Source organism: Aethina tumida, chromosome 3 (genome assembly GCF_024364675.1).
Source record: "Aethina tumida isolate Nest 87 chromosome 3, icAetTumi1.1, whole genome shotgun sequence".
In the NCBI taxonomy this organism is placed as follows: Eukaryota; Metazoa; Arthropoda; class Insecta; order Coleoptera; family Nitidulidae; genus Aethina; species Aethina tumida.
The window spans coordinates 10,902,164-10,924,370 of record NC_065437.1 but is presented as its reverse complement, the minus strand read 5'-3'; the positions used below and the strand labels follow the sequence as shown (position 1 = coordinate 10,924,370).

Here is a 22,207-nt window from a genome sequence, read left to right as displayed (position 1 = left end):
AGGAATGCGTCACTTATGACTATGCTTCGTTTTTATTATAAAAGAATTCACCATTTACTCAGATATTTGACATATACACACAAAGATATTATGAACATGGGTTAATAAATTTTTGGTACTCAAACATCACAGGTTACAGAGAGAAACGACAAAACAGTTTCGTCACCTCGTATGTGAATGAAAATGAACACGTAAAAATTGATTTCAGCAAATTGCATGGTGCATTTTATATGCTTACTTTTGGTTTTTGTTTAGGTACTTTAAGTTTTGCAATTGAGGTTTGGATCCATTTACATAAGTGGTAATCAATACTTAAAATAAAAAATGGCCAAACTTGGATATTAATTGTTTGTATTAGAAATCTCATTTAAAATTAATTATTGTCCTTAATTAGATAAATAAATTACTTAAGATTTGTTTACAGTCTATGACACAATATACATTATGTCATAAAGGAAATGGGATATTGCTCATTAAAACATACAGGTAGGTATTTACTAAATAATGGAAGTAAATATTTTACTAACAAATTATACTGGATTACTTACACAATGAAACAATTTATTGATATTGAAATAACTAAAAATAAGTGACACATTAATAAGTAATTTGAAAATGTGATAAGACGATAATTTATTAATAAAAAGTAGTACTCACGTCCAAGAAAGACGTCTCCAAATTGTTGTTTGAATTTATTGTTTTTTCCAGACATGTACTTCGGTTTAGGTTTGCAATGATTGGTGAAACATGGAGAATCTGGATGCCGGAACTCCCACATGGCTTGCCAAATTTTTAGGCCATTTTCCAATCGAAAATTTGAACTGAAGTCGGACTCTTTCAAACTGTGGCATATCGGCGCAAATAAGTAGATAAACAACTGTAAAAATATTTTTAATTTAAATGTGCTAAACATGATTTATATATGTACCGTTATTGTTGAAATTGGAAACAGATAATAAAATGGTGATGAGTGAAATATTCCTTTTTCATAGTCTGCATCGGCACATTCTTCTGCAGCATCCAAAATTAACCAGTGCAAAGTGTACATCAGTTTCGTTTCAACGTGGCCCAAACTCGTAATATTCCCATCTTTAATTCTAAAATAAATAATATAACAGAGAAATATTTAAATCAACTTTCCAAAGTACCTGTTGAAAAGCATTGCTTCCACGGCATGCATGACATGAGGCAAAGACGCCTGAATTAATCGCCATCTAGGAATTGATCTGACTGATTCGGCTAAGTCTGGCTTCAGGTCTGACTGTAAATTTTGGACCAAAACCTTTTCGAAAGTGTTACAAGCTTCTTTCAGTTCCTGAAATTTATTTTTTTTTTTAATATACCAAGACTTATAAGCATCTACTTACATAATGACCAGTTGGATGAGGACAAAACATGCAGGAAGTTTCATGGAGCTTCCCAAGTTTTGGTCTGATAAAAGGGCTAAAAAGAAATTTGAAAGAGTTACCTTAATAATACATATATTGTGTACTGGGATATATTACCTGACTTGTTTCCATAGAAATGTTTGAATAGGAATAGGCACGGAATTTTCTGACAAATCGTCTTCAGAATATCTTCTATCTGAGTCCGGCATTTTAATATGATATACTAAAAAGAACAAGACATTATTTAAATTTTAATTTTTTCAAATTGAAGGGAATGATTGAAATATATTTCACAAAACATTCTTATATCATTTTAAAACACACCAATAAATTGGCAATAATTTCCTGATTTTTAGATTATATACATAATTTAAACAAAACAAGCAACAAAATTGACCCTTAAATACTAAATTAAATTAATTATGAAAATTTCCTTCGTTAAAGAGATAATAAAATTGTTTTGTATATATAAGAAAATAAAACTAAACTAAAAATAGGTCAATAATAATATTATTATATTTAAAAGATTAAATCAGTGTCAATCATATTATTTTGTTAATGATTTACAAAATATCTATATTTCCCTTGGTAAAAGATTTTAAATATGTTTATCTATAAATATAATAAACAACAAAATTTTCAAGTTTTAAATTAAGCTTTAAAATAGAATATAAGAGAAATAGCGCAACATTAAGCACTATAATAAATTAAATTTTAAACTTACATTTATAAAATTCAATCAATAAATAACATATAACATCCAAACAGGAACAACAAATAATCCAGAGAATCAGTCAGACAGTCTCCATGTACCAAAATGTGGGAGATCAACTGCCTTACAAGATCCTAGATATTTCCAGGACCCGTTGTCCTGTAGGGGTGGTCTACATTTCATCAAAGTCTATGACTAGGAATAAAAATCGATTTGCTTCCAGAGATATATAGGTTTCACGCGCATCTTCCCAATGCATCTCCAAATTTTATGCATTAAATTTAAATGTAATTCATTATTTTCTGTAATTATCGGGCGGTTGTTTTAAATTAAATGCTGTGCATTTTGAATTCCCTAGTTTTAACATAATAGTTTTGCGATTTTAGGTTAGGCAACCACGGTTACTGTCAATAAAATTAAGAATTAGCTTTTCTAATACAAATGTATATTTTATTTTTGAATCCCGGCACACACATAATCGCGATAATTAAATATTTATAAGTTTGACGCAACAAATCATATTTTGCAATCACAAAGAGTTTCAAATCGGACCAATAGTTGTCAAGGACAAAAATCTCGATTATGTGATTGGTGTGTTTCGAAGCTCAAAGAATCTGTATCCAAAACCCTAACCGAAATCGCATATCCGCCAGAACGTCAAGACCATTATTCCAGTTAGCCTTTCGACAATTTATTAATTTTATATAATTAGAATACGGAAACAAGAATAAACGGTGAGTACCTGCAAGACTACTGCGTAGTCACAACAGTAAGTCGTTGATTAGTTATTGTTTCGGTAAATTGAAGGACTAACCACATGACGAGCCATTAAATCGTTTTTTTTTCGCGTTGATTTTAAGGCACGTTTTCTGATTGTATTAACGTATTTTACAGCACCATGGCTGATGAAAACAGAATTCGTTCGTTCAAAAACAAAGGCAAGGACTCAGAGGTAAGCAATTTTATCACATCAATTTTGTAGTAGTGGGTTACTTTTGTCATAAAAAAATGCATGCAAGTTTTTAATTTAAGAACCACTTGTTTGCTTGTGACCTCTAAAACGCATTGGTGATAAAATCGGCACGTTAATTTGATGTGTTTTACGAAATTTAAACGTTAGAACAGTCTCAAACTGATTTATAATTAATTATTAATTTTAATTACACTTGCAAAAGGTAGATAAATAAGATACTACTAAATGCTGCTTGTTGATACATTATTTATCTCATACCACTTTATAATGACTAATATGAAAATATTGTGTAGGATATTATCAAAAAAATATGCACATTATGTCATTATATCTAAACAAATATTGACTTTCCATCTATGATTCATAAAACTTCAAATTCTTGTCATTGTCTATATCAATTCAGTCATAAAATTACCAGTAATAAAAACAAACTTATATTATCAATATTATATTACAATTTTGAAGTGCAGTACTTTCCTTTCCAAGGCTGCTGCCTTAAATTACTAGTTTTAATTTCATAGCACAGTGAGTTATAATGAATTATTTTTTAATTAGGAAATGAGAAGAAGAAGGATTGGCCAAACCGTAGAATTAAGAAAGGCCAGAAAGGATGACCAGTTACTCAAACGTAGAAACATATCAGCCGTTGAGGAACCTACCTCACCACTTCAAGAGAACAATCAAACTTCCCCTGTAACCATGACTGCCGAAGAAATCCTCTATGGCATGATGAGCCCCGACGAGAACATCCAATTAAGAGCCACCATGGCCTGCAGAAAGACCCTGAGTCGGGAAAGAAGCCCTCCCATCGACCACATGATCAGACTGGGCGTCGTACCAAAATGCGTCGAATTCCTCGGCAAAAGTCATAAGTACGTAGGTTACACTAATTGTAGGAATGAAACGACGTAATTATTTTTTTTATTTCAGCCCCGCTTTGCAGTTTGAAGCTTGCTGGGCGCTCACCAACATTGCGTCCGGTACGTCGGAACAAACGCTGGCCGTCGTTCACGAGGGGGCCATTCCGAAGTTGCAACTGTTGCTTTCATCGCAACGTGCTGATGTCGCCGAACAGGCAGTCTGGGCTTTGGGTAACATTGCGGGAGACGGTCCAGTCACCCGCGACATGTGCTTGAATTGCAACGTCTTGCCCGATTTATTGAATCTCATTAAGCCAGATACTACACTGTCTCTGTTAAGGAACACAGTTTGGGCTATTTCAAATCTCTGCAGGAACAAAAATCCTAGCCCAGACTTTAACATGGTTAAAGCAGCCCTCCCCACATTGGCGAAGCTGTTGACCTATGGAGATAAGGATGTTTTGGCAGACACGTGCTGGGCTCTGAGCTATCTTACTGATGGAACCAATGAGAAGATTCAAGCTGTGCTGGATACTGGGTTGATTGATAGATTGGTGCAATTACTTTCCAGCGACGTTAACACTGTGCTCACGCCAGCTTTGAGAGCGGTGGGAAATATAGTGACAGGAAATGATCATCAGGTAAAAACGTGCAATGAAGCCACACCATTGGAATTTGCTAATTTATTAAATTTCAGACTGACGTTGTTATTAACGCTGGAGCCTTGAATGTTATGGGAAAGCTGCTGCAACACTCTCGCCTCAACATCGTGAAAGAAGCTGCCTGGACCATATCTAACATAACTGCTGGCAACAGTGAACAAATCCAGAAGGTCATTGATGCTGGAATTCTTCCCCCACTTCTACACGTCCTTCAAACTGGAGACTTCAAATCGCAGAAAGAGGCAGCCTGGGCGGTTACTAACTACACCAGCGGCGGTACCATTGCCCAACTTGCCAAACTGGTCGAAATGGGTGCGCTTAAACCCATGTGCAATTTGCTTAATTCGAAAGATTACAAAACGGTCACTGTGGTTCTTGACGGAATTAACAATATTCTAAACGTAAGGAAAAAATATTTTCCATGAGTGAACTTGTTTAATTTGTTTTATATTGCAGGCTGCCAACAAAATGGGTGAAGTTGAAAAAGTAGCCATCCTTATTGAGGAATGTGGTGGGCTTGATGGAATCGAAGCACTACAAACGCACGACAACGAGAAGATTTATGAAAAAGCTCTTAGCATTATTGAGAATTACTTTTCAGACGTAAGTTATTGCATTATCGTTATTAATAATCAATTAAATATGCCTGTTTCAGAATTGCGTTGAAGAATTGGGTGGTCCAACAACAGAGGATGGTCAGATCGCCTTTGGAGCTCCATCACAAGTGCCTAACGGTGGATTTTCCTTCTAGAACGATATTTTTGTTATTCCAGTAAAATTTTTGTCCAAGGATTCTAGTGAATTTTAGCCGAATCTAGTTAAAAGTCCCAGTATTTTGTATTTTATTTGTTAACATTATACACTTATATTTTTATGTGATTGGCTAAAGATTTTTTTAATCCATTTTTAAAATATCAAATGTATGTATTGTGATCTCTTCATTCCAAAATATAACTAAACGATTAGATATCGGTGATAATTTTTAATGTTTTTGTACTTTTATATTGGTCTGTTGTTGTTCAGTTATACCTGTACTTTTAAAACAAAAGTTTCATGAGCTTGTTTTACTTATATTTTTAGACTTATTGTCGTACATACTATTTAATCATGTTCTATTAAATGATCATTTTTAACATTGTAGATGCGTATTTTACTTCTTAACAGCCTCCATTTATTACATATAAAAATCCCAATTTATAAGTTATCAAGGACCATCCTTGTGAGAGATTATTAGTACTCCCAAATTTTGTACAGAGTGTTTGTTTTTTAACTTTGGGCATTTTAAAACATCAATAATATTTTCAATAGAATATCAAATATAAATTTATCATAATTTAATTGGATATTAAGAGATTTTACAACATAAATTTTTGGTAAAATCTCTCATTTTTAGAAAGATTTTTTAATATTCAATTTAATTATTCTAAAACGTAATTCAACATTCCATTGAAAATAATAGTTATCAATGTTTTAAGACGTACAAAATTTAACGTAAATAACGAATACCCTGTATAACATTTAGAAGTATTAATGGTGACTGCTTAAACGATGGTCTTTGGTTAACGTGAAAGCCGAAAATGAACTTTCCATCAATAAAATTGATGGCTTAACAGTAAATTTAGTCAAGACAATCAATCTGACAAAACTTTTAGAAAAGAATGATTTCTTAATAATTTAAAAAGACCTTAATAGTACAATTATTAAAGAAAATCTGTAACTCGTTAAAATTAAATTAAGAATAATTTAGAAAATAGCAGTGATGCAGCAAAATTGTAAGTTTACAAAATAAATTTAATGATTTGATAAATTTTATAACAAAAATTACATTTTACTACAAATGATACAATGTAAAATGAGTAATTGAGTGAAATAAAACGACAATTAAGATTTTATACCTTTTTTTTTATTATAAACATGTTACATCTTAAAATTTAGCCTACAACAGGGATGGCTAATGGAGCATCAGCTTTGACAGCTTTGATCTCACTGCTTGGGAATTGTGGCAGGGTCTCTTCTTTAGGTTCAACCACAGAAACATTGTCTGGAAGTGGCTTCTTGGGTCCAAGTTTGCCGCTGGGGTCCCATGGCAACATGATTTTGACTTTAATACCCAATACTCCCTGTCTGAGCAATACATGACGAGTTGCAGTGTCAACATAGTCATTGCATGGATCTCCAGAATGGATCATCAAACCATCCACAAACTTCATGGATTTGGCTCTCTGGCCACGGAGTTTGCCAGACACTACGACCTCGCAACCTGTAACAAACACACGTTGTGAACTACTGAACTAGGCATGCTTCAGGGGTTTGTTTACTAACATGTGGGTGGATTTTCGGGGCGATTTTTGGACGGGTTAAACTTTAAAATAGCACATTTTACATACCTTTAGCTCCGCATTCCATGATGTATCTCAATACACCATAGCAGGCACGACGCACAGCCAAACCTCCGATCAGCTTGAACCTGAGAGACTCGGCCTGAGCGATGGCGCACAAACCCCTGTTGGCGACCTTCTCTCCGTACAAAACTACGGAATTCTCGGGGAAGTTGAATCTCTTCTGTACCACGGAAGTCAATTCACGGATACGTCTGTTCTTCTCGCCCAAAACACGATCGGTACGCGTGGCCATAATAATAATTTCGGTACGTGTTGGGGTAACACGCACTTCCACACCGGAATATCCATCCTCGGACAGTTCGCGAGTCAAAAACTCGTTCAATTCGGCTTTGAAGACGCCGTCTCCAACGAACTTACGTTTCTTCGAGATGGTGGCCATTTTCAATGGAGTCTACGAGAGAAAAGAACCGACCACGAGGTGCGACAAAACTCCCTGGATTCTAGTGACATTAGGTTGCACGTCCTGATCTCCCACCACTCACAAACAAATTTAAATATTGCCGCTTTTTTATTTTTTCTTGTTTAAATCTACGTACAAGTTCTTAATTATAATTAATCAACGAAGGTGTTAACTATTTTGAACTTTTTGAGCGTTAATATTATCAGACATTTATTTATATCAATATATTACCAAATTTTATTTATCTTATAATTCATTAAATATTACCATTTCCCCCAAATTGAATTATCTTATAATTTTTAATATATATTTAAAATATATCAAAAACAGTACATAATTTTAAAAGCTTCAATGAATTTATGACACAAGATAATGGTAAAGACAATATTTAAATTAATAACCAAAATCGACATTGCCAATTTTTTGAACCAACACAAACGGTTTAAATTTTCGATCCAATGGAAATGACATTCGGTTTTGAAAAACCGATCTTGTTTGAACTACAAAAAATGTTGAGATACAAAAAAGATATGCTTAAGACTGAATAAAATTTTCTATTTGGATATTGTAATTTAGCAAATCTGGATGATAAAACTGAAATAATGATTGCTGCGTCAGATCCACAGGTTAGTTTTTAATAAATAATGTTTATCAAAATATTTTTAACAAATATTTTGTAGGAGTTCGTTCCAAGTGGACGGCAGCAAGCATTCAAGCATCCTCAGCCAGATGCCAAGAGAATAGGAAATGAACAGTCTGATCTTTTATTAAATAAATTGGAACGGGTATCTTTGGTAGAAGGAAATAATACAGAGTGGTGGATTTTAAGGAAAACTCCGAATGAACATAACAATACTAGTGCAAACTATGAAACTTACAGAGATGAAGATAAAAGTTACTTTGGTTGCAGTCATAAGGAAGCTACCTCATATTTAGATGATTCATTAACTTCTAAAAGTTTAGATGTTGGAAAAAGTGGTAAGAGAATGTCTGATGCTGGCTGTTCCAGACAAGGAAATAAAAGACTTTCGGTGGATAATGACAATAAAAATGAATCTAGATTTGTCAGTGATTCAAATAAATTAAATTATGGTGAGTTGTGCAATTTTTTATATTTATTTCACACTAAAAATGGTAGATAATCTTAGATTATTAAAAAATTTACAAAGTTCTTACATTCAATGTGCACAATATAAATAATAAAAATAAGTTTCAAAACAACTACAGGTAGAGCAAGTACCAAGTGTTTCCGGACAAAATTGGAAACAGGTTTCATGGAAGATGAACTGTATGTAAGAGGCAACACAACAATTTGGAGTAGAGGTTTAGTGACAAATGAAGATGAAGTTGATAATGGTCGGCAAACAATTTGCTCATACACTTCTCCTTTACCAGTTAAACAGGCTTTTTGGTGCACCTTTTACTGTGAGAGGCCTACTTATGATCCCAACCTGATAGATGTTCATAGAAAAGTAGATGAGCCTGCCGGCATACCTGTGCCATCTATATGTATCATAGATGAGCACAATTTGAGAGTTTTTTCTGAAAAGGGTGAGGATTTTGTCATATCTGTGCCATTTCAAATTAAAAAGGCATGGCCAACCAAATTTGGTATTTTTATTGAGAAGAAAGCAGACAGTAAGTAAGAAAGTTTTTACTCAAGGCTAAAATATTATTGATTTAATTCTTACAGGTGTTGGGAAAGATAATTTTTATGATTGCCAAAGCACAATCTTTTCTATGGCATATCCAATAGATGATATTTGTTCATTAGCTGTAAATTGTAACAACTTAATTCAAATATTAAACAATAAGAATTTGAGTATTGTATTTACAAGTGAGGAACCAAGTATTTGCATGGTATACAATTCCCAGACAAAACAACATAGTGTGTTTCGTGTAAGAAACATTCGACCCGACGAACGAGCATTTGTCGAAAAATCAAACAATGCAAACAATACTAAAAATCCTTTAACTACTAGTAAGGTTAGCATATTGGTTTAGGATATTTTTTAAAAATTCTTACAATAATACGTTTGTTTTTAGCAACTTAAAAATAAATTTTCAATTTGGAACATAGTAAATAGTTCGAATATTCCTGCTTCTAGTTTAGGTCATGCCCATCAAACAAGATCCCTTAATTCTATGGCTGCAATGAGGTAGGAAATATTAAAAATGAAATGTTATTCACTAATTTACTTTATATTTATTTATTTTAGTCGTTGTCAGTCTCCCTCAGCCTCTATAGGAAGTCCTTGGGTAGGACCCAAATCTAGGGCCAGCTTTAATACAACTGAAAGAGCTACATCAATGCCAAACAATACCTTCTTTGACTTCTCTAAAATTATGTCACATTTAAGATCTACCCCCACTGTCTGTCTGGATTATTTATGGACAGACAACTACTCTGTTCAGTAAGTACAAAAAATTGTTCCATTTCGTTAATAATAATACGTTTATGTTTCAGAGATGGTGCTTTAGCTGGTCCAGCTACCAAAGTATTTCTTAGTGAAGACTTTTCTGGTCAGTGGTATTTGTGTTACATACTTTTGTCTCGTTTTCAATTATCCATTGTCAAAATAGATTTTACTTCAAATTATCCTAATATATCATTTGGTATGTTAACCAGCATCAGTGCCAAAGATGCTGTTCCAATTCCAGTAAGTTTATCTATGAATAAACGAAATATTTTATAATTTTTAAATAATTTTAGCATTTACATATGTTAGCTATTTTGGAGCATAATGGCAATGTGACCTTATATTCAGGTCTCACAGTGATTGGTAAGCTGCACACAGGTGGCACCTTGGTGCAACATACTCCTTCACCTTATATTAGGAAAAACTGTGCACTCTTATATTCTCCTTTTCCACGGTAAGAGACTTTACTTTGTTAAAATACTATTATGTACATGTTTGTTATTTATAGGAGAAGCAGTCTCTTGCCACATTGCCAACCAGTTGATCCCAAGTTCGATGAACATTTATTGTCGCCTGTGTTGCCTGCTGCTCCCTCACAAATGCCAAGAAGCAGTCAATTCAATTTCGAAGGTACCTCCAGGTCCGTCCTTTCCGGCCTAATAGACGCGATTGAAAATCGGATTACCTTAAAATATTCAGACGGGACGTATTACAGGATAACGTTACCAGCTCTGGCGTCGTCTTCATTGGTCGAAAGTGTATTAAACGCTTTCCGCCAGTTTCTGCCAAGGGACGCTTTAATTGTTTTAATGTCGAGGTGGTACTCAACGAGAAATGCCCTTGGATCGCAAAATCTTAGCCTGGATCAAGAGTGGAGCATGTTCACTGGGTTGATGTATGGTAAGGACCTGATTAAAATTGTTATGTGGGGGCGTTTATTAATTAGGTTTATTTTAGAGTTAATTGGCTATGAGGACACCACAATGACACAAGATTTGTCCGCGGACCTACCCGCGACACCAGCCAGTGCCGTCAAGCGTGCGAAACACGACTCCCAGGGCTCAAGGGATGACTGGACCATGTTGACCACAAGTGCCCGCTATAAAATACGCTCTGACATGATTAAAATGTTGAAACTGAAAGTTACTGAGCTCCTTTTCGAAAGCGAACCGGATGCCGAAATGCCCGATATTCATATTAACACCAAGTCGGTGCTTTTTCCCTACATCAGGATTATACATTTTGTGTTGCACTTGCTGTACGAAGATTTTAAATTAAACTTGTTGCGCTGCGACGAAATGCTGCCGCTGATGGTTTTCTTAAACAAGTTGTCGAACGACTTGGAACTGACCGAGTATTCGTTGCACTATTGGAAGGACTTCCCCGCTGAAGCCACCTTGTTCACCAGCAGCAACATCAAGGAATGCGACTTGAAGAATGTTAATACGTTTCCTGGTATGTCTGAGAAACCTATTAATATTATGCAGCACATTCTTAATTTGTTGGGGGAGGATGAAGTTGAGGAATATCCGTATCTGGCTCATGTGAATGAACGATCCAGGGATATAGTGCAGTTAGTCGGTATATTATCAGGACGCCATCGACACTTGCCACCGGAATCATTGCGCGATAGCTTCGTTAAAGATCTCATAAGCAGTCACGTTGAAAATGCCAGTCATTCACACGTGCGCATTGGTCTCAATGAGGCTTCCATAGTGGAAACGGCCGTGCTCACTATGGTGGATATGGGTATTACTCCGGAGTACTTAGATACTCTTCCAGTTGGCATCAACCTTTTAATGTATAATGCACTTTGGAAGTGCAGGGAAAATCCCCCTTCAAATTGGTCGGCCGAAGCTTATTATTTGTTGTGGCGTGAAGATCTGGCTGCTCAAACTCTGAAGATGAAAAAGGTAAATATCATATCGTTGTGACGAATTATTGGAATTATTCATGGTATTGATTGTGTGACAGGAGTCTAATGAAGATCCCGTCTCAGAAAAGTTCCGGATGCATGGCAACAACCAGATGCCCTTTGTTGTGCCGCCAGCCGATGCCGAACAACCTGACGGTATGGAAGACATCGACACCCCTCTGATGAGGCTACGTTTCGCCGATGACGTTCGAGTTGCGGAAACTAGAAAAATGTTACAAAGTTCACGGCCAATACCTATTGTCTTGGTTCAAAGACCCGACGTTTCCGACCATGATTTCATTGAGGAGCAGGAGAAACATTTGTTCGCCACCTGCGCACGCACCATGGCCCTTCCAGTCGGAAGGTTTGTAAATCAATTGTGCAGGGTAATTCACCTCACTTCTAGTGAATAAATTAGTTGAATCACCCTGTATATTTTACTACACAGAAAGGTAATACAAAATGAAATTTTAGAGGTATGTTCACGCTGCGCACTTCAATGCCAGTGATAACGGAACCACTGCCGACTCCGCCCCTCACTTTAACCGGAAAGGTGCCACCGCGTGGCACCACCATCGACGTCAGCCATATCGACACACCTCCCAACATGAGCCTGTGGCCACTGTTCCACAACGGGGTCGCGAACGGCCTACGAATCTCGCCCGACTCGCATTACATCGACACAACTTGGATCGCGTTCAACATGCCGAAGGGTAACTGCGACCAACAAATGGAGCACGCCGGTTTCCTCATGGCGCTTGGACTCAACGGCCACCTAAGGAACCTCTCACTATTAAGCACCTACGATTACCTCACCAAGTTGCACGAAATGACCAGCGTTGGTGTATTATTGGGTACATTACATTCATGTAGCAATGAAGCCGTTTTAATTTATGTCATTTTCATTAGGTTGGTCAGCATCGTATCGCGGCACTGCAAACACGAACTTAACAAAGATGCTGAGCGTACACGTGGAAGCTCTGCTGCCGCCCACGTCGATGGAATTGGACGTGCCGCAGAATTTGCAAGTGGCCGCCCTTTTCGGCATTGGATTGTTGTATCAACGTACCGCTCATTGCCACATTGCCGAGGTGCTGCTGTCGGAGATAGGCAGGCCTCCCGGCCCGGAAATGGAAAACAGTGTCGACAGGGAGTCGTACTCGTTGGCAGCTGGCCTGGCTTTGGGTTTAGTCACACTCAAGCAGGGCGACAAGCCTGCTGGTTTGTCTGATTTGAATGTACCTGATACACTGCATTATTACATGGTTGGCGGCAACAAAAGACCCCTTACTGGTTAGTAATATTGTTTACTGTATAACTTCAGTAAATTTCAAGTTTTGCTTTAGGATCTCAAAAGGATAAGTATAAAGTTTCATCGTTCCAAATACGAGAAGGTTCATCAGTGAATTTAGACGTTACTGCCCCAGGAGCTACTCTGGCTTTGGGTCTGATGTATTTAGGAACGGGGAATAAGGCGGTAGCAGACTGGATGGCCCCTCCAGACACTCAATATCTGCTTGATTTTGTTAGGCCTGACTTTTTAATGCTTAGGATTTTATCTAGAGGTGACTTATTTATTTTAAAACAAGATTGTCCTTTACAAATTTTGTTTTAGCTCTTATACATTGGAATGATATAGAACCATCCAGGGAGTGGGTAGAAGGACAAGTACCAACTACAATTCGACCATATTGTATGGTAAAACCGTCCCCCACTGTGGATGTAGATTATGAAGCCATGAAGTAAGTTGTAAATCATTACAATTACAAGAGTAAATTGTTCTTTTTATTTCAGCCAAGCTTATTGTAATATAGTAGCGGGAGCCTGCTTTGCCCTGGGCCTGAAATTTGCGGGATCAGCCGACGAAGATGCTTTCGAAACCCTTCTGTATTTCTGCCATATGTTTACTAAACTTACATCAAAATCTATCGCGGAGTTAGCAGGCAAACCTACAATAGAAACTTGTTTAAATGTTTTGCTTTTATCTGCGGCTATGGTCAGTTTCCTTGTTGAATATTATTTATTATAAATATAAAAAACATTTTAATCCCTAGGTTATGGCTGGAACTGGAAATCTAGAAATAATGCGCTTAGTAAGACATTTAAGACGTCGTGTAGGAGTTACTGCTTGTGCCGTCGTGACCTACGGTTCTCATCTGGCTACGCACATGGCCCTAGGATTATTATTTTTAGGTGGAGGAAGATACACTCTTTCAAATTCCCCAGCTAGTATAGCAGCTCTGATCTGTGCCTTTTATCCTAAGTTTCCAACTCATAGTAACGACAATAGGTATTAATATTATTTTGAATATATGGTATAGTTGTGTAACCTTCTATTTAATATTTAGATATCACTTGCAAGCCTTCAGGCATTTGTATGTGTTAGCTGTGCAACCGCGTGTGATAATACCAAAAGATGTTCATTTAGGAAAAAGCTGCTATGCCAATTTAAAAATAGTTAAGTTGGATGGATCTACCACAACTGTAAAGGCTCCAGGCATAATTCCCGACACGAACACGTTGCTGAAAGTTTCCGTCGACGACGAACGATATTGGCCTGTGGTATTCGAGAGGGGCCACAACTGGGATCTTCTATTGTAAGTCAAAAAAGGCAATAATTCGAATATCTTTACATTATATTTTTTTAGAAAAATCCTGTCTACAAACGGGGAAATAGAAGTGAAGCAGCGGGCAGGTTGTTTGAGCTACGTGGTGGATAAATTGGGATATCACAGTCAGCTCGCTAGAACTCTAACACAGTCGGGTGTTGTACCTTGGGATCCGACGCCTGCCTCTATACGTTCGTTCACGTCTGACGAAACGATCAAACACTTCTGCGATCACTTTTTTATAAACCCACGTTCTGAGTCTGAGTATCAAAAACAAGTGATATTCAGGCAGAGACTGATGAGGGTCACTTATGACGCAGTTATAAAGGACAAGCTGGTGATCGTGTATGTTCTTGCAGCAATTTTTAAGGTGACCAAATGCATACGTATTTATTCCTTATAACTTCATTTTAATTTGTAGATGATAGATGATTTTGAAGGTAAATCAAAGACGTACAACATGTGGCAAATTAAAATCGTAGTGAAACAAGCATTAATGAAGTCATCAATATTTGACTTGATTCCTAAAGAAGCAATTCTCGCCATTCAGGAGGAAACTGCACAACAAATGGATGCAGATGAGCCTGGCATTGTTGGGAACTTGAGGAATTACCTCGAAGGGGTTGATTTTGTTTCCTTTGACGTAGATTATCAGAGAATGATAGCAAATTACCTGGTGTTCTATGATTTGCCTTTCAAATTGTACCACCCAAAGTGTGAAAATTTACTGGAGCTTATGGATAAAGTTAAAGATCACAATTTATCCAGTGAAACAATTGAAAGAATTTGGAAAATTTTGAAAACTTACCAATAAGTTTAATTTGTAAATAAATATTTTAATAATAATATATTTTGTATTTTAGTCAATTTTATTTTATAAAAAATACAATGTATGTGCATGTTTTTTTTAATAATTTATTAAACACATTACAAAAGAAATAATAAATACATAAGTGCTAAAAATATACAGTTAGCCTAGAATTTTTCAATGACTATGACTAAATTAGTTTATTAAACTCATAATTTAATAAATCCTGCCAAATTGTTATGCTTAATTTTTTAATATTGAAATTGTGTAATGTATAAAAATACTAGTTTGTTAAACACTAAATTGATTGTTGCATTAAATGAGATTCTGTTAATATTAAAAAAATAACGTTATCGAAAATGTCACAAAAGTTTAATTTAAATATTTTACAAAAATTTACACTGAGCTTAACTAATTTATGCTTATTTTATTATATTAATAAGAATCGTAAATCTCATGTTTTGTGAAACTCGTTTTTATTATAAATAATCCTTCTTCACGTATGATTAATTCAGGTACATTGCATTCCGACCGAGATTTTGCATATCTCGCCATCATTCCAAATAGTGTAAACTTCGGCAGCTTTTCTTACAAATTCCATGCAGATGCACAACTTATACAACATTTCACACACAATCGGCAAGTTATCACAATATAAAATATTTAAACTTATTGTAAACATTAGGGGTAGAACTTATTTTGTTAGATTGAATTAAGATCGTTCAATTTAGTACCAATCGTGATAGAAAACGTCGTACATCACAAATCTCCAAATACTGCGATCTGATCTCCTTGTCATTTAAAAACGTTCTCATTAGTCATTATATAAAAAACACTTCCAACTTGTACTAATATCCTCCCAATAATGTAGACAGGGCGATTTTTGATGGCACAATAAGACCATTACCCTCAATAATCGCACGGCCTTCCACACCAACACATTTAACGAAACACGTAGTCAGTTAAACCCAAAGTATAACAGACTGTGTTACTGCAGCCGGTAACCCAGTGCAAAAAGGCACCAATTTATTTAATGATAGTACTTAAAAAAATATTTAAATGCAATTATATACAAAATAGATATAGGTTTTTAAGTACTCCGTTGTTTAACCAGCCTATTAAATTAATATATACATTACTAATAACGAAAAATTGCACATACAACATATTAAATATATTAAAAACATATGTATAATAATTTAAACTACTGTACAATTATAAGTTTTGTATAAACGTTTAACTATACTTAACACTAGTAACAAAAAATGTGACGAAACAATGATGTTACAATAATATCAATAGTTAACACAACAACTATACTTAAAAATTAACAGGTCAGAGATATAAGGAAGCTGAAAACACTTGGCTGTAAAACTCTGATAAAAATTGAATCAAACTAATAAAATTACCAAGTGTTTTTCCCTTTGAACCAATTGTATCTCTAAACCAGTGTAATAAGTATTGGCCATACACAAAAAAGGAACTAACAAACAAATCCAACAATTTTACAATAGTGATATGATATAATCTCATTGCGGTAACAATCGAAGAGCTCGAATTAAACTACTTTATTTCAAGCATAGTTGTTATAAATATTATATTAATAAAACAATTATTAAAATTGTTATTTAGCAGCATCGAGTGATTGGTTATTACCGGGTGAATTGCGTTAATTTTCAATTCGACATTTTTCAACCCAAATTTACAAATACAATAAAACACTTCATCAAATAAATAAACAAAAACGGTAAAAAAGCGTATTTTAATCATAGGAATTCTCCGTTTGACCTTTCTTCATCCGTTCGGCTTTGTCATTGGTTTTGTCGATGGGGATTCAGAGAGCGAAACTGAGAAGAGTCTATGTTATAAAGAGAGCTTCGCTTAATGCGATTCATTGTGATGTGTTTACTCCGTATCGTTTCCCGTCTCTATTATTTACCACTTTTACTCCTCTCGATCGCCTCTTGCACCGCATCGGTTATGTTTGTGAATACCTTGACTTGCTTCCGTTTTGCTAAGTCGGCAAGGTATACTCGAGCCCTGTTGTAGTCTTTGATGGCGATCTTCGTTAGCTGAAAAATAAAGCAGGCTATAAAATAACTGCGTATTTATTATCTCTTAATCATAGACTACGACGTGAGTGGTGGGACAGTTAAGTGCAGCTTCCGAATGTAAATATTTATTTATTTATATGTTTACCATTTCGTTATCGATGTTGCATCCATCGACTGACAAGTGCTGAATACAAAGTATGACATTTTCTGGTCGGACAGCTAAATAATGAGAGGCAAAAACCATGGTCGACAACCCCCTTGTATCGCCCGTTATGACAAACAGTAAGATCCTACTTCTATCCATCCCCTGCTTCCACCCATCCATCACATCCCAGCTCGTAAAATTCGACGTCCCATTTTGTCGGAAACCTTTAATAAAAAGTAACTATCAGAAAAATGTCCTTAGTAACGTCACCAACAACCATTACCTTCTCTGATGGTGGGATTATAGTAAGATATGCCCTGGTTCTTGAGCCTAGGTATCGCAATCTCGTCGCACCACTTGATTGCCGATTTGTCGCCGCCCAAGAAAACGTCGTACGTCGGTTCCAGAGGTCGCGAGTTCGTCTCAACGTTCTCGTGGGGCCTTTCGTTCAGGCATTCCAAACGGGAAGTCGCCAGATCACAGCTATTATTGTTTGTTGATTTGGCCCACACTGTAACAATTGCGGGATTACTTATATTTAATGTATTGATGTGCAGCCATAAATATACCTAGATGAAACAAGTGCAATTATAAATTGTTGCACAACATAACGAACGGTAATAAAGCATCGTGCAAGTAAACTAACACTTTTGAAATGTACAACATTCGTGGCAAAATTATAGCATCAGGCCAGGACAAATAATAATAATAAAATAAACAAGGCAATGGCTCCGATGATGTGATAGTACCTAGGTCGCAAAATTCGCGTATGAAATGTCGCATCTTCAAAAGTGCGCAAGTCCAATCAAGCGTCGGCGCATAATTGGACGTCGGACGGCGTCGCAAGAACGAGCTTGATGAGCCGTCGCGAGGGGCGGAAGTAAAATGTGGAGGAGAAACTGTACCATCACTGGTGCACATATCACAGCCGTCCAGTTCCGCCATCACCGTAAGGAAACGGTCGAAGGGCATGGTGCCGTTGTTGAGCTCCGATTTGCTGAGATAGTTGCGCACCTGCGTCTGATCCGCCTCCTTCTTAGTTAGCCGCCTGTACACGTCCGATATGTTCTCGACGCTCATACGTCCTCCATAGGAGTCATATTCTCGTTTCAGTTTTCTGAAATGATGCGGAAATTGTAAATATGAATCATAAAAATAATAACTAAGATATGTGTAAATATTTAACTAAAAAAATAAAATGATAAGTAACTAAAAATAAACTAAAGATTTACAACCAATTTGAGAAACATTTTCTTGGAAACTATAACTAAAATATAAAAGAACGTTTCAATTCAAACACATAATTTATTCATTAGAAATTGCAGAAAAAAGATATTGAAGTGAAACTTTTATAGAAGTTAAATGGAAGAATCAGTAATAAGTAATTTATATTTAATTTTGTGCATAATTAAATATCAATAATAACTATTATTATTTTAAGGGGAACACTGTACAATTTTTAATATAATTAAATTGAATATTTATCAGGATTTTACTAAAAATATGTTGTCAGATAAAAAAAGAAGGTTACACTACTATCAGTACATATAGGAAAATGAGTTATTTTATATTTTTTGTAACATCTCTATTAATATGCATTTTATGTATAGAATAATATTAAAGATAATTATGTCAAAACATACATGGTGTTCACGTGAGTATAAAAAAGTTATTGATGATTTAAGATGCACAAATTTAAACATAATTAACGAACATCCTGTGTAAAATTTGAGAGTACTAGAATAATGGCTCATGTAGGAGGGTGCTTGGTTAATGTGTATGCCAAAAATTAACTTTCCAAGATCAAACTTGAGGGCTCTACAGGCTTTTTAGTCAGACTATCAATTTGTGAAAATTTTAGAAAAAAATTAATAACTTAACACTTCCGGAGAAACCAGAAATGAAATTTTGTTCAAAATAAATTAGAAAAGTACTTCAAATCAAGACATAATCGTTACAAAAATTTTAAATTAATAACTTTTTTCGTTCTCCATAAACTTCTACTGAATAAGTTATGTTAATTATCCTGTATATTTAAATTAATGATTATGGTAGGACTTATAACAAATGTCGGTTCATAATCTATATATTTGTAATAAATAGAACAAATGAGCCAGTTTTTAAAAAACGTTTTCTTAGAAACATTAACCAAAATATAAAAAAGTTCCAGATATTAATATTATTCACTTACAAACTATTAACAAATTTTGATAATTTGAAAATCACAACGTCAAAAAATAGGACCAAATATCTTCTTATTCTTATTTTTCATGAGTAAACTATAAACAAATTCTGAAAGTCTGAACATCCTAACATTTTTATATCCAAAAATCTAGAAACACTAAGAATGAAAATAAAGCCAAGAACAAATTTTGGTAATTTCAACATTCCCAACCACGTAAAATAATTCAGCTTAGTAATCTTTTAACTGGTGTTGTACATTATGGTAATGTTCTCATTAAGTTATCAATACATGCAAATCACCAAATAATACAAAAAAAAACGTTTGATAATAAAAATGATAAATTTAAAGTTTTGTATGTGCTATTTTAAAAAATGATATCATGCTGACTTAAATAAAGATAGATCTACTAAAGGTAAAGAATTAATACTATCAAGATTAAAGGCAAATGTTTGATTATTTGTAAAGGGAGATTAAGGGGTGAGAATAATTAAGCTATAGAACTAATAAAGTTGTATCAACATAAAACAAATTAATCTAATTAAACAGTAAATAATGCAATCAATAAAAAATGATAAGAATGATCACATAAGCAATATCTATAATTAAAATGTTTACAACAAAACATGAGTGTAAAATTTAAGAACATACTTTTTTAAGTGAAATATAATTTAAAAATTTTATGTATGACTGATAATAAAATTGATAAACTGGGATTTACAGGCTATTTTTAAAAATGATATCACAAGTAAAATATAAACAACAAAATTTAAATATGACTTACGTGAGCTTTACTGTAATTTGGTCTTCAGGAGTTGTGTTACTAGAGGAAGCATTTTTAAAAAAGTTGGCGGTACATTGCAGGGCACTCTTCAGATCTGAATGGATTTTCACTCCTCTACTTTTCACTAAATGTAACAAACAGGTCTGTCCATTAACTAAATCAACATATTCCCTGTAAATAATAAATGGGTGTTAAATTTTTGCGTTTTTGTGTAATTTATAGTTTTACTTACTGGTCTGAAATAACTTCTCCCATAATACTTTGTCCCTTAATAAAGGGTTGAGCAACTACAACAACACATCTTCCTGAAGCCACCAGATAAGCTACCTCAATCATACCCACTGTGCTTCTAGTTTGACTATCGATCACAAATAACAGTAGGGAAGCTGCCTGCTTTGCATCATGTTCCTGTGCCACTAGCTCTGGGGCCCACATTGTCACTTGCTGCAAAACTAAAGTATTAACATTGGTCTCATTGTACATGGAACTAGCCACCCTTACTGGATTGTAAAAAGATATCCCCTGCTTCTCCAGTTCTGGTATCGCCGTGTCCGCCCTCCATGTGGTTGGATTGCAAGAACCACCCAAAAAAACCTGACAATTGCTCAAACATTCTGAAACACAAGGGCTGCAATGTATCAAGAGTAGATTGGCATGGTCTGCGCCAACGAAATGCGATCACTTACTGTTGTTCGTTTTGTGTTGAGACGTCTTCCTGTGTTGTAACGGGTTGGTTTGGTTTTGCATCTCCCTGATTAGCAGACAGAACTCGCCGAACGTGATGGAATCATTGGACGCCCCATTTCTATTGTACCGTTTCGCACACTGAAGCATTTTCGACACTGCAATTACAAAACCAGCTTACTAAAAACATCATTGGGGCAGTTTGTTTTGGAAATTTTAACCTAATCGGTACGTCATATTTGTGAGGTTATATTATTGATTTGTGGACATTTGACGGTCGGCGGACCCAAAATAACAACAGACGAACAGGTACTGAGAAAATGACGCGCGTGTTTAACATCGAAACGGTTCATTCAAAGGTTTCTTCACGAACAATCTGGAGTCTGGGCTCTGGACCATTCTGATAAAAAATGGTTATCTTAAATCTACACGTTTTTAACTAAATGCAAATAAATAAAATTGTGCGTAAATGTGAGTAATAATATATAATTTTTTAACACGGTTAAAACCGTTGTTTTTTCATCAAACCAATATTTCCTGACAAATTAATTAATACAAAATTATGAACAATCAAATAGTATTTATAATTGTAAATTAATAAACGAATACTCAAATATAAAAGTTGGTTCAAAACATTTTCGTGCTTTTATTATTAATGGACATGAATAATAAAATATATAATATGTATAAGTAAAGAAGAAAGCCTAATAATTGAAATATACAAAGTGCTGTGAACCACAAGATTCCACGATATCATTCATTATAATCTCAAACATTGGTATGTATGTAAATATTACATAAATAGATAAATAGGCGCCATAAAGACCGCTGCCCTTCTAACTTGTTGAATAAAGCACAGCATTCTCTAGTATGTATGAACCTATTTGTTATAAACTATTAATTTTCTAGTAAATTAATAAAAGAAGTTAATTTGGATAACTATTTAGTCCTAAAGGTGAGGTTATGCTAAAACTATTTATATTTAGTGGCGACACCTGATTGCAAATTATATTTTATTTTTATTTACTTATTTAATTATACAACATACAATTCCATCAGTGCATTTGTTATGTAAATTTACTTTAACATATATTTTTCAAATCACAAAAACTCCTTTTATATAAAATATCTTCACTACCCTTTGAAAATAAAAGACATGGTTGGCCAATCAAATTTATCATACCAAGGTATAGTAAATCCGTGTTTTCT

The 22,207-nt window shown here is 34.9% G+C and overlaps 5 protein-coding genes across 10 annotated transcripts in view; 2 read left to right on the top strand and 3 right to left on the bottom strand.

Moving 5' to 3' along the window:
- Positions 1-234: 234 nt before the first annotated feature.
- On the bottom strand, positions 235-1,250 carry LOC126264782 (protein unc-80 homolog). The gene is made up of 4 exons (XM_049964070.1): positions 1,149-1,250; positions 929-1,097; positions 658-877; positions 235-311 (listed from the first exon to the last, which is right to left on the bottom strand). The coding sequence occupies exons 1-4, from the start codon at positions 1,178-1,180 to the stop codon at positions 235-237; spliced, it is 498 nt and encodes a 165-aa protein (XP_049820027.1). The 5' UTR covers positions 1,181-1,250.
- Positions 1,251-2,683: 1,433 nt separating this feature from the next.
- Positions 2,684-5,735, top strand: LOC109602712 (importin subunit alpha-1). The gene is made up of 7 exons (XM_020019141.2): positions 2,684-2,834; positions 2,995-3,052; positions 3,629-3,945; positions 4,004-4,574; positions 4,631-4,996; positions 5,052-5,198; positions 5,251-5,735. Exons 2-7 carry the CDS (start codon positions 2,999-3,001, stop codon positions 5,344-5,346), a joined length of 1,551 nt encoding a protein of 516 aa, XP_019874700.1. The 5' UTR covers positions 2,684-2,834; positions 2,995-2,998; the 3' UTR covers positions 5,347-5,735.
- Positions 5,736-6,476: 741 nt separating this feature from the next.
- Positions 6,477-7,416, bottom strand: LOC109602711 (40S ribosomal protein S3-A). The gene is made up of 2 exons (XM_020019140.2): positions 6,983-7,416; positions 6,477-6,855 (listed from the first exon to the last, which is right to left on the bottom strand). Exons 1-2 carry the CDS (start codon positions 7,374-7,376, stop codon positions 6,527-6,529), a joined length of 723 nt encoding a protein of 240 aa, XP_019874699.1. The 5' UTR covers positions 7,377-7,416; the 3' UTR covers positions 6,477-6,526.
- Positions 7,417-7,901: 485 nt separating this feature from the next.
- On the top strand, positions 7,902-15,187 carry LOC109602718 (anaphase-promoting complex subunit 1). The gene is made up of 20 exons (XM_020019148.2): positions 7,902-8,023; positions 8,078-8,489; positions 8,625-9,035; positions 9,091-9,383; positions 9,444-9,556; positions 9,617-9,811; positions 9,865-10,057; positions 10,111-10,271; positions 10,326-10,717; positions 10,775-11,730; positions 11,792-12,096; positions 12,207-12,586; positions 12,642-13,025; positions 13,079-13,297; positions 13,348-13,474; positions 13,527-13,728; positions 13,787-14,022; positions 14,081-14,329; positions 14,381-14,711; positions 14,763-15,187. The coding sequence occupies exons 1-20, from the start codon at positions 8,000-8,002 to the stop codon at positions 15,153-15,155; spliced, it is 5,976 nt and encodes a 1,991-aa protein (XP_019874707.2). The 5' UTR covers positions 7,902-7,999; the 3' UTR covers positions 15,156-15,187.
- Positions 15,188-15,499: 312 nt separating this feature from the next.
- Positions 15,500-22,207, bottom strand: part of LOC109602705 (uncharacterized) — a 93,102-nt gene continuing 86,394 nt past the window's right edge. For all 6 annotated transcript variants that reach the window (XM_049965316.1, XM_049965313.1, XM_049965314.1 and 3 more), the window contains 8 exons: positions 21,001-21,156; positions 20,816-20,928; positions 20,547-20,758; positions 20,315-20,485; positions 18,254-18,465; positions 17,632-17,859; positions 17,349-17,572; positions 15,500-17,221 (listed from right to left, as the gene is read on the bottom strand). In XM_049965316.1, coding sequence (XP_049821273.1) covers positions 17,081-17,221; positions 17,349-17,572; positions 17,632-17,859; positions 18,254-18,465; positions 20,315-20,485; positions 20,547-20,758; positions 20,816-20,928; positions 21,001-21,156 — 1,457 coding nt within the window. In that variant the 3' untranslated portion in view covers positions 15,500-17,080. The remainder of the gene's footprint in view (positions 17,222-17,348; positions 17,573-17,631; positions 17,860-18,253; positions 18,466-20,314; positions 20,486-20,546; positions 20,759-20,815; positions 20,929-21,000; positions 21,157-22,207) is intronic.

Excerpts from the sequence above, each read along its gene's own strand:
- LOC109602711 (XM_020019140.2), bottom strand. The coding sequence starts at position 7,376 with ATGGCCACCATCTCGAAGAAACGTAAGTTCGTTGGAGACGGCGTCTTC. Across the intron at positions 6,856-6,982 it reads CATGGAATGCGGAGCTAAAG|GTTGCGAGGTCGTAGTGTCT; the intron begins GTATGTAAAATG and ends TGTTTGTTACAG.
- LOC109602712 (XM_020019141.2), top strand. The coding sequence starts at position 2,999 with ATGGCTGATGAAAACAGAATTCGTTCGTTCAAAAACAAAGGCAAGGAC. Across the intron at positions 4,997-5,051 it reads GAATTAACAATATTCTAAAC|GCTGCCAACAAAATGGGTGA; the intron begins GTAAGGAAAAAA and ends TTTATATTGCAG. Across the intron at positions 5,199-5,250 it reads TTGAGAATTACTTTTCAGAC|AATTGCGTTGAAGAATTGGG; the intron begins GTAAGTTATTGC and ends TGCCTGTTTCAG.
- LOC126264782 (XM_049964070.1), bottom strand. The coding sequence starts at position 1,180 with ATGCATGCCGTGGAAGCAATGCTTTTCAACAG. Across the intron at positions 878-928 it reads TTCCAATTTCAACAATAACG|TTGTTTATCTACTTATTTGC; the intron begins GTACATATATAA and ends ATATTTTTACAG. Across the intron at positions 312-657 it reads TGGAGACGTCTTTCTTGGAC|TATTGATTACCACTTATGTA; the intron begins GTGAGTACTACT and ends TTTTATTTTAAG.
- LOC109602718 (XM_020019148.2), top strand. The coding sequence starts at position 8,000 with ATGATTGCTGCGTCAGATCCACAG. Across the intron at positions 9,812-9,864 it reads ACAGACAACTACTCTGTTCA|AGATGGTGCTTTAGCTGGTC; the intron begins GTAAGTACAAAA and ends TTTATGTTTCAG. Across the intron at positions 13,729-13,786 it reads TGCTTTTATCTGCGGCTATG|GTTATGGCTGGAACTGGAAA; the intron begins GTCAGTTTCCTT and ends TTTAATCCCTAG.